Source organism: Plasmodium inui, assembly GCF_000524495.1.
Source record: "Plasmodium inui San Antonio 1 unplaced genomic scaffold supercont1.14, whole genome shotgun sequence".
NCBI classification, from domain to species: Eukaryota; Apicomplexa; class Aconoidasida; order Haemosporida; family Plasmodiidae; genus Plasmodium; species Plasmodium inui.
This window is the reverse complement of record NW_008481848.1, coordinates 544,063-554,986: the sequence shown is the minus strand read 5'-3', so window position 1 is coordinate 554,986 and position 10,924 is coordinate 544,063. Positions and strand designations below refer to the sequence as shown.

The 10,924-nt window shown below is 44.1% G+C and overlaps 1 protein-coding gene across 1 annotated transcript; it reads right to left on the bottom strand.

The window, feature by feature from the left end:
* Nucleotides 1-2,178: 2,178 nt before the first annotated feature.
* Nucleotides 2,179-7,455, bottom strand: C922_03461 (hypothetical protein; the record flags this gene model as incomplete). The annotated part of the gene is made up of 1 exon (XM_008819053.1): nucleotides 2,179-7,455. The coding sequence occupies one exon, from the start codon at nucleotides 7,453-7,455 to the stop codon at nucleotides 2,179-2,181; it is 5,277 nt and encodes a 1,758-aa protein (XP_008817275.1).
* Nucleotides 7,456-10,924: the final 3,469 nt, after the last annotated feature.

Below are 10,924 nucleotides of genomic sequence, written 5' to 3'. Positions count from 1 at the left end.
CTTTCGTTTGGAAACGCAGACGGGTGTGAGTGTGTGTCTGGGTGGGGGGGGAGAGCGTTACTCTTCTTATTCCCTCTTTATCGCTCCCCCTTTATTATGCCTCTTTATCGTTGCTTCTTTATCCTGCTCCTTTTTGCGCCGCCCTCCTGCTGCTCCTTTTTTCTTTTCCCTTTTTTTCCAAACTTCCCCTCTTTTGGAGATGTCAGTTGCCCCGGATAATAACCGCGGCGCGGAACATACACAAGCGGACGGATCAAAATGTGAAAGTGACAAAATGGTAAAAGTAAAAGCGGCAAAGTGCAAAAACGACACGTCAAAATGGCCCATCCAAATGGCGCGTAAAAATCGCAAAATGGTGACGCGGCAAACCCGCAGAGGGGTGTAAAGGCGAACCAAGTTAAAAAAAAATGTCGCAAGTGTGGCAGGAAATGTAAACCCCCCCCACCTCCTTTTCACTTGTTCACCAATGGGCAGAATAAATACCTCATCACGCACGCGTCAGTTGGGGCAAGCAAAACGGAAAATTGGCAAACTTTATTTCGCAAACGGGGATGCACAAAATGGACGTGTTATCGGATGGAAATGCGTATTCGTTTGTGCATACCACCACACACACACGCAGGAATGGTCCTTCGCGTGTATACACATGCAACCTTCTTCGCATGTGCTGCGTAATTTACTTTTCAGTGTGAACGCGTTGCTTCGCTTTACGGAAAAAATGAGGGGGGAAAAATAAGAGTGGAGAAATGCAATGTGAATGAATACTTCCCCGCTGCGTATTTTCTTCAAATGCTTCCCCTCATTCTGTTTAATCTGTTTTGCTTCTTTGTTCGTCTGTTCGTTTATTAGTCTGTTTGTCTGTTCGTCTGTTCGTTTTATTTTTTTTTTTTTTCCCAATTTACTCCCGCATTCGAAGGACGCACGCTTTTTTCACACAACGCAGGCGCGGAAATGCAAACACACTAATTCAGGACGGCGCACACAAGTATGTAGACATCGGACTATTTTCAAAAGGGTTAAAAGTGGCTGGTGGTTAACTTTTACGCGCTGTGCAGCAAAATGGTCGCAGTGCCGGTTATGCGGCTTCAACCCCTTCGAGTGGTAGCCCCTTAGTGTGCCTCCCTTTTCTTTTTTAAATCTTCTCAGAAAAGTACGCCGATAAGAATAGGCAAGTTTGACAAAAATGGAAAAAAAAAAACAAAAAAAATTGCATTTCAGCTGTCATTACGCGGATGGCAATTTTTTCCTTCGTCCAACCGGCTACTCCTGTTTGGGGGGTTGGAGAAGTGGGGAATAGGGAGATCCAATTTTCAAAACTCCTTTTTTTGTGTATTCTCAGATTTACGCACTGCTGATCTTAAGAAGAAAAAAGGAAAGTTCACATTCCCCCCTCTTCGTACACTTCCAGCTAGCCTTTTTTAACTTGGCATGTTTTACAAAACGTATGACTGTTCAGAAAAAAAGAAACAAAAAAAAAAAAAAAAAAAAAAAAAAAAAAAAAAAAAAAAAAAAAAAAAAAAAAAAAAAAACACACCTTTTCTTTACGAACGGTTCAGGCAATTTTGTTCTTGAAAAAAGGGGAAACTATTTTCTGCGCGGAGAAAGGTGTATGCAACGCTGCATGCATGCACAGGGGAGGAGCCCCGAACGAGCCTATCCGGCCCCCGCATGTTCATTCGATCGTTCGACCATTCGCATATTCCCTTACTTATATGCTCGCCGCAAATGCGCACCTTTTTTGGCATTTTCCTTTTACGACAAAATTGCCAACCTCAAACGGAAGAGCCAAAACCCCTCTTCAGGGAAGCTTTCCACCCCCAATGGGTAATTCGAACTACGTAATGGCCACTCCGGCTCACACGCCGAAATACGAAATACATCTTCATTTTAATGCTCGCCGAGGCGTTTTTCCCCCCTTAAAAAAAACGGAGCTGACGTGATCAAAAATGTAGCACTCCTGCTATGCACGTTTTAAACCTTTGTTTTAAAAACGTGGGGCGAAAAAAAATAAAAAAAAAATCAAAAAGATCAAAATTAAACCTGCGTTTGTAGTTCTATTTGCAGTTATAAAGGCACGCTTCACGAATTTACTAAGACATGCCCAAGCGGAACGCGCATTCTCGCGTATTCACGCATACTCACCCGTATTCACCCGTTTGCACACGTGCGCAGCGGGGGCTACATATTGGGGTAGCCCCGAAAGCGTCCACCCCTCAAGTTGCTTGAAAGCATTTTCTGTTTCCCACTCCCATGCGGGTTGCACAAATTGTTCACCATGTACACGTTCTGGTTATGTCGGTAAGCCCCGGGGTTCTCCGCACAGCCCGTGTAGTCATAGGCACTCTTCTGCATCCCGTTCAGATACGGGATAGGGAACTCATTCTGGTAGCTCCGAATTGACTTGCTATACTGGTTGGCGTTGTTGCGGTTGCCCAGGCTGACCTGATTGCAACCGTTAAAGCTGTTCATGCCGACTTGGTTGTTTCCGTTGCGGAATTTCATGTTAACTTTGTTCTTGCGCGGTTGGCGGCAGTTCAGGGTGAAAACACTGTTCCAGTGGCCCAAGCTGCCGAGACCGTCGAAGCCGTTGCAACCGCCGCCATGACCCCAATCAAAGTTGCCTCGCTCCCACGCAGCCCCGTTGACGTGGTAGGCGCGCTTCCTCTGGGCCTGCGCCTCGACCATGTTTTGCATGCTGGCGTACGAATTTTGCACTAAATTTATGAAGGAGGAGCCCACATTCGCATTTGTCACACAGTTGTTGGGAGTACCCGCTTGGGCAACCACCCCAACAAGTTGAGCCGTATTGTTAGTATTATTATTAGTATCATTATTAATAATAATATTATTATTTTTTTTTTTTTTCGTTTTTTTTTTATTTTTTCCCTCTTCAGCGTTGCTCGCGTGGGGGTCCTTGGGGGGGTGGTCACTCTGCAGATTACCAAAATGTGTGTTATTCCTCGCGTTCTTCGTAGCTAATGAGTTAACATGGTATTTTTGGACTGTACCGACTGTTGCCGTTGCGGACAATGATGCCATTTGCTCAGTAGCAGTATGCTTCACTTCCCCATTATGGGTACTCAGGGCGTTCTTACCACGTGTAGTTTTCGGCGTGTTGTGACCCGCTGATGCATTGTTGCCGTTAGCACCGGTCACCGGCGCCCTATCATTTTTCACACTCTCCATGGCAGCCCCTTTTGCACTACTGAAGGCTGCACTTCCATTGCGAATGCCCTTCGCTTGACCCATAAACTTATCGTTCTTTTTCTTCCTATTCTTATTCTTCCCCTCGGGGGGAACCTGCCCGGTGAGGCTCACATTTGCACCCTTCACATTGGCACCCATGACATTTCCTCCCATCACATCGCCACCCTTGGCATTCTCCTCCTCCTGTAGCAGCTTCTTTTTCATCTTCCTGTAGGTCTTTTTCTTCTCCTTCTCCTCCTCCACAATGTAGTCATATTTAAACTTCGAAATAATGTCATTTTTGTACATGTATTTTATGAGGTAAAAGAAGACCCCGCCGTTGGTTCTCTTACCCTCCTTACTAACCATGTCTATGCCTCCATAGTTCTGAATCAAAATGGTTTTCTCTAGAAGGCTCAAGGATATGTACACGCCCAAGGCGTCCACTACTCTTTTGATTTGATCCCTATTTCGTTCCTTCAGGACGGTGCTGATGGTCGTCGTTAAAATGTCTTTAATCATCTGGTTGTCATTGTAGAATTCTTTGGGGTCCATTTTCTGTTCGTCTGCTTCGTCGCCTTGGTCTGTGTGGGGGAGTAGGTCTCCCGTATTTTTCGGGTCTTCCCCCTCGTTCTTCGCTTCCACCTGGGCGGTGCTGCTGCGGTTGTCATTGTTGCTTCCATTGCTGCTGCTTCTGTTGCCGTTGCTGTCGCTGCTCTTCTTCTTCCCCTTGCTGTCTTCCCCATCGCTTGGGGAAAAATTCTCATTAATGTATTTGGCCAAGAACTTCCTTATCTTCTTAAACTTCTTAATAGAGGCGATGTCCATTGGGCTCATATTGTAGATGTCCCTTTTCTGGAGGAAGCTCTTATTCTCTGCCAACAATTGGACGTTCTTTAAGACGCCGCCCAAGCAGGCCGAGTGGATAGGAAGCCTATTGTGCACATCAAAGATGTTAACCTTGGCCTTCTCCTGATAGATTAAGAACTTCAAATAATCGGAGTTGTTTCGATACGCAGCATAGTGAAGGGCTGTCCTATTGGACAAATCTGTGTCATTAATTTTGGCCCCATAATGTAGCAGGAGTTGTGTTATTTCTTTGCTCCCTTTAATGGCTGCGAAATGAATGCACATGCTGGCGGTTGTTTTTCCCCTGTTTGGGGACAACGAATGAGGTAGCATCGCGTGTATGTTTGCATCGTTCTTCAGTAACAGCTCTGTTATCTCTTTATGCATCTTCGTAACGGCTATGTGTAGAGGAGTCCAGTGCTTGTAATCCGAGACGTTCACTTTGGCTCCATTGTCTATTAGCAGCTGGCATATCTCGTAGTATCCACCTGCACATGCATAATGTAGGGCTGTCCTTCCGATTTTGTCAAAGTAGTTTATGTCTGCTTTTTTTTCGAGGCATTTCTTCACCACGGCGATGTTGTCTAAGTAGGCGCCATGCAGAAGGGCTCGGTTTATGTCTGGAAGGCTTAGTCCCGGGGGGATCGTCACGTTCATGGATGGGTCCCCCTCGAAGACGTTCCCTGCGTCCGGAGCGTCGCCAGGAGGGGCGCCCTGTTTGAGCGGTTCCTCGTGAAGCGGCTCCTCTTCGTTCGATTCCTTTTTCAGCGACTCCCCTTTAAGCGACTCCCCTTTAAGCGGTTCCTCTTTAAGCGGTTTCTCTTTAAGCGGCTCCCCTTTAAGCGGCTCCTCCTTCAGCTGTTCCCCTTTGTGCGCCTCTACTTCCCCCCCCACGTTAGGGCAGCCCTTCAAAAACGCAGGCAACTCGACATTCTCGTCCCCCTCCAGCATCTGCAAAGTGCTCAAGTTCTCCTCACTTATATTCATTTTGAAAATGTTCCTCAATTCATCGTACTTCTCTCCAATTCCGTCTGGAGAAAACTCATGCAGAACATTCGCAATGTATTTGTCTCCATAGTTCTTCACACAATAGTCTATAAATTTGTGTATCTCTTTATTGACTTCAAAGTTGGTATCTCTTCCCCTTTTGCAAGATGGGTCAGTTAGTTTGAGGGTCTCTTGTTTGTCTTTCTCTGCTACTCCCCCTTGAGCAGTCTCCTCACCGATGTAGTCTTCTCTTCCTCCCCCGTTTGGTGGAAACGTTCTATTGTTGTTAGAAAGATCGTTTTGCATTTTATAGGACCTAAACGGGGCACTAATCCCTTTAGTAAACTTTTTCTCCTGCACCATCTCAGCACTTGGGTGGGGGTAGTATGTATAATACTTCCCCCTTTGCATGTGCGCGTAGGTACCATCATTTTGCATGCCTGGCATCACATGGTTGTTGTTCAGTTGGATGTTCCCTTTCTGGAGGTACTTCGCTCTTGTGTTTAGGTTCACCCCATTGGTAAAGTAGCCAAAGTTGGACGCGCTGGAAAAGTTTTCCTCCTTAACTGCGCTGCCAATGTTGGCCATTTTCGCTACATTCATCGCGCTGCTATCACCCCCCTGGAGGATCTTCCCTCCCCTGGACACACTTCTACTCGCGTTGTGGTAGTGCCCCTTTCTGTTACTATATCGTTTGCCGAAAGTTAGATCCTCCTGATTGTGTTCATAGGGCAAATGTTTCGCGCTGGGGGCACCCGAATTGAACCTGGTAATGTGACCATTTTGCAGATTCGCTTTCTTCTTGCCCAATTCGTAATTCGCGCCTCGTGCCAAGCTGTCGTTTGCCCGCGGTGGCAGTTTGCGTTGTCTTCGAAAGGCGGCTCCGCTGAAGCTGCTAAGGCCGCCAACGCCGCTAAGAGCTCCAACATGGCCAACACCGCCCAAATCACTCGCGTTTGTCACGCTTCCCACGCTGTACATGCCGTGCAGAGAGAGAGTCCTCTCCATTAGGGCATCCCTCGACAGGTCGCTTCCGTAGAAAAAATTCCCCAGGCCACCGGGAACCCCGTCCGGGTACGAAAAATCGTAACACTCATTTGTGCGGCGGAAGGGGACCGACCCGTACAAGCAATTTGAGTATCCCTGATTGTCCACACTGAACCCATATTTACAATCGGTTCTTTTCGGCAATTGAAGCATGTTCCTTTTAGGCTGCATGTTCAGAAAATTTCGGGGGGGATTACTACACGAAGCTTGACATGGATTCGAACTGAAGTTACTAACCACACTCTTCGGGGGAAGACCATAACCAATGCTATTTTTATAAATCAAATTTGCCAGATTGTTAAGTTGATCCTTGGTCATACTTCTACTAGGTACTTTGTACAGGGCGTGATGATTCACGCTTGTCTTTTTAGAGGGGTCTCCCTTTTTATTTTTTGCAGAAGTGAGATTTTCCTCCCCAGTTTCTGCCTTACCATGCTGCACAGTTTGATTCCTTTTTGATGATTTTCTTTTCTTCTTTTTGTTCTTCTTCTGGTCTGCCATTGCATCGGTCGTAAGCTCATTGCTGTAAAGGTTGGCTGCGTCCATGGTGTCCTTGACAACGCTCTTCTTCCTTGCGTTGCAATCCGTGTTGGTGCTAATTGCCGTGGTGGTACTGGCATTTTCATTGCTGTGATGATTTGGTAGCGTGTCCTTAACTTTTTTCAAGCCGCTAATCTCTTCGTCAGCTGCTTCGCCATGGCCTTTTTCATCGCCTCTATCTTCGCCTTTATCTTCGCCCGCACCTTTATCCTTTTTCTTTTTCCTTTTGGCTTTTTTTCTTTTTTTCTTTGTCTTTTTTCCCCCGTCTGCGGATTTGTCCTGCCCCGCCTCATCCGCCTTAACATTACTCGTTCCGGCTTCCTGTCCATTTTTATACCCCTTTAAGACGCTCCCATTGCCCATTTCTTTTTCATCTCCCTTTTCAGACGATTCAGCATTGGGGGCATTATTTACTTCACTCTTTTTTGTACCTTCCTCACCTTTTTCTTTTCCATCCCCAGGGTTGCTGTTGTTCCTAGGCCAGGCGTTCTCCTGGATGGGCGTCTTTTCTGGGGGGCACAAATCGGCCTGCTTTTTATTTTTACTATAATGCTTTTTCTTCGAATTTTTTCTTTTTTTCCCCTTATCCGTTTTGTTCATATGGCTTTCCTTTTTGTTCATGGCCTCTTCCTTTTTGCCGCCTGTCCCTTCGGTGGTCTTAAGCGTCTCGCTGTTATTGCAATTCCCGGCGTTATTTAAGTGCTCCTCTCCCGCCTTACTTCCCACCTCATTTCTATCACTGTTTGCTTTCCCACACGATGAATCTTTGCAGCCCTGTTCTGCATTACTTCCCTGTCCCGCTTCCATCGCCCCGATACATTTTTGCGCTTCATTTGAGACTTCCATTTCTTTTTTTGGCGGGAAACATAGCAAAAGTTTGAATATGTTCACGGTGCAACGGTACGGGAGATGCTTCATGTATGGTAGTCCAGCTGGTTCCGTTTTCCACGTTTACACTACGTACAAGATGTTATTTTTTCCCCTCATAAGAGATAATTCACAAGCACTTGCAAAATCCTTCGTGCACACACATCACGTACATACGTGTGTTAACAATTTTTTTATTTTGGTTGAGCGCCTTTCGGATTGTCCTTTCCCCGTTGTGTGTGCAGGGCAAAAAGCTCGCACTGGTTTCGCAAAAAAGAAAAAAAAAAAAAAAGCTACCTACCTTACGGATTTGTTCCACTTCGGGGGGAGCGGTTCTTTTCCCTCCGTAATGAATTATGAACGGAAGGGTACAGTACAAAAAGTGTTCGTAAAGGGGTACATACAAATGTATGCACATATGTACAGACATATGTACACACACGTGTTCCCAAAGGAATACATAAATCTATGCACGCACGAAGGCGCTGGGTGAGGAGAATTAATTTCGTTCACATGTGTGACACATCGGCTAATACAGTTTCACACGCGTATGCACTCGCATCAGGATTTACCTCATACATACAACGCAAGAAAACCGTGAAGGTCAACCTTTTAAAAATGTCTTGAAAGAAAACATTAACAAAGGGGGAAAACTCTAAGGGTGTAAATGGAATACAAAAAAAAGGGAGAGAAAAAAAAAGAAAAAAAAAAGAAAAAAACACACAATACGATGCATAATTAGCTTTTTAGTTATGAAATTACCTGAACGGTTCATATTTTTTTTTTTTTTTTTTTTTCTAATTCAAGTGCACATTGCTAAGTTGTAAGGGGGAAAAAGAAGGGTAAGGAATGCAATTGTATCTTTCTTTGGGAAGGCTACTTTCACATGTACATTTGTACAAATGTCCGTAGTGTACCCCTCTCGTGTGAAGGCAAAACACGTGTGAGGATTGAGTAGTCCTCAGTCCCTCTCTCCTTTTTATATATCTTTGAAGAAGGAGAGGCCGAAACTCTGTAACAGTTTTTTCTTAGCATACATGCGGCTGGGTAATTCCAGTTTGAGAAAATAGCAAATGTACGTACTTACTAAGATGTATTTTATTTTTTTCTTTTCCTTCTTCCTCTGCATTTCACCCACTTAAGTGTGTTTATTTTTTCCTTCCCTTACAGCCATTAATTATGCGCATGAGCAAACTTCATGCACTGTTCAATAGCGGCTTAAGTCCGGGGCTCACTTGTTTATTTTTTTATTTTCCAATTGCATGTGCGATAAGAAATATTCTTCCCCTTCTTCTCGCTACATTCCAGTCTGTTTTTAACTCATAAAAAGGTAAGTAAGAGAAAAAAAGAAAAAAAACTTCTAATAACTACATTTATAGGAAAACATATAAACGGGTTGAACATTTCATTTTCGCGAGAACACCCTTTTTTTTTCCGTTACATTATTGTATGCACAAGTATCTGCATAGATATTCTTTCCAAAAATGTACACAATGCGCACATTCGTGTACTCATTCGCGAAATATGTCCGCCCATTAAGTGTACGTATGTATGTATGGTATATATATATAATACACTTGGCGTTATATAGATAGAGCCTTTTTTTTTTTTTGGGGGGGGGTTCCCCCACACCCTCACCAATCTGGTTAAAATTAAGAATAATGCTCCTTCAGCTGAGAAAACAAATATATACATTTTGCATTTGCCCCTCTTTTTTTATCTCGGGAAATGTTTTTTTTTTTTCCCCTTCCAACCTTATGCCATCTTAAGTTTGTATTTCCTCTGAACGAGTGTTAACAAGCCGAATTGCCAACTGTATGTATATTTCTTTTTTTTTTTTTTTTTGACCAGTTGCTGCAAAAAATACATAACGGGGCGTTTAAAGAAAAAATAATAAAACGGGGAAACATACCAAACATCGTGTAGGTTTCCATTCCGTCGCGTTCCCCTCCCAAGTGCTATTTTACACTGTTTAGGGGGCGCCAAAATGCGGTCAAAAAAAAATATGAACCTCTGTTCCAATTTGATACGTCCACGATGGATAATAGGCCTCTCTGCAAAACAAACCGTTTATTTCGCTAGGAAGTCAAATCTGTGTGTGTGATGAGGCGAAGAAATGCTTCCCATCAGCAGCAGTGCAATGCCATCCCTTTGGTGGAGTGGCAACCTCGTTGTACAATGCAAAGCGTTACCAACTTAAGAGCACAACGTTTTCCTAAAACGTTCAAAAAAAAAACGAATTAGCAAGCGCGCGCATCAATGCCATGTAGGACGCTTTTCAGCTTTGCTTTCTCAAACGTTCCTGCATACCACGTCGCAAAAAAGGGCGCTCCTTAAATGCGACATTGCGTTTTCAGTAGGCTTAGTGAATTAGGTGGGATAAAACAAACGGGCATACACAAACTGTGTGCACTGGTACCTATGCATGTACCGTATGTATACCAATGTATGTACACGTAAGGAGTCAATAAAAAATAAAATTCCGAGCATTCTTTCCGCGCAGTGCAAACAGGATGGCTAAACAGCTTACGCTCTGTGACAGAGTTCAGTTCAAATGTATCTTTTAGGTGAAAAAATGTAGACGGCTAAATTTCAGAAAAATTTCTAGGCAATTCTGCGTAAAGGTTTCCAAAACAGTAGCAGTGCGGTTGTACTAGAGGGAAAAGCGCTCCTTTAACTGTTACCTTTTGAATATTTTACTTAGTTGTACAAAATGCATACGTATGCGCGAATTAATACACTCGCGCTTTGTATCGCCCCTTCATCCCTGCTATTTCGCAACTGTAAAGGGGGCACCATAAATGTTTGTCCGTCGTTTCTTCTTGCCTTAATAAAAAAACAGTGATAAAAAGGGATAGCTTAGTTAAAAAAAATGAAGTAACGTCAGTTACGCTACATTGTTACAGGTGTTCAAATTTTATTTGGCATTTTTTTTTTTTCCCAAAAGAAGGAATGTATAGGAAAAATACATCCTCGCGTAGCCAGAGGCAATGCATTATGGCTGTTACACACCCCTCGCGGTATACTCCTTTGAGGCGTTTCCACCCCCCTCACCGTTAAGCAAAAGTGTACAAATAAAACTGCATCCGAAGTGTACAAATGAAACTGCCTCCGATTTGTTGACTTGCATACACACGTGTATATGTAGACCCGCAAGTGGTTAAAAACGTAGCGAGAAAGGCCCCCTGCACACAAGTGGTATGCGGAGTGCTCGTCATGTGGACCACATTGTTCCTTTATGAGCGATGAGAATTTTTTCTTTTTCTTAAGAAAATAAAAGCGTGCCCAGATACAATTTTGGGGGGAAGCAAATTTTAATCCCCTCCCCCCCCCTCTCTCTCTGACAAATTTAATCCATTGTTGCAAAATGCATTGAGCAGATTTCCCGAATATTCATAACCGCTTAAACAATCGCGCCATTCTTCCCTTGGGGAGTGGCATACGTCTG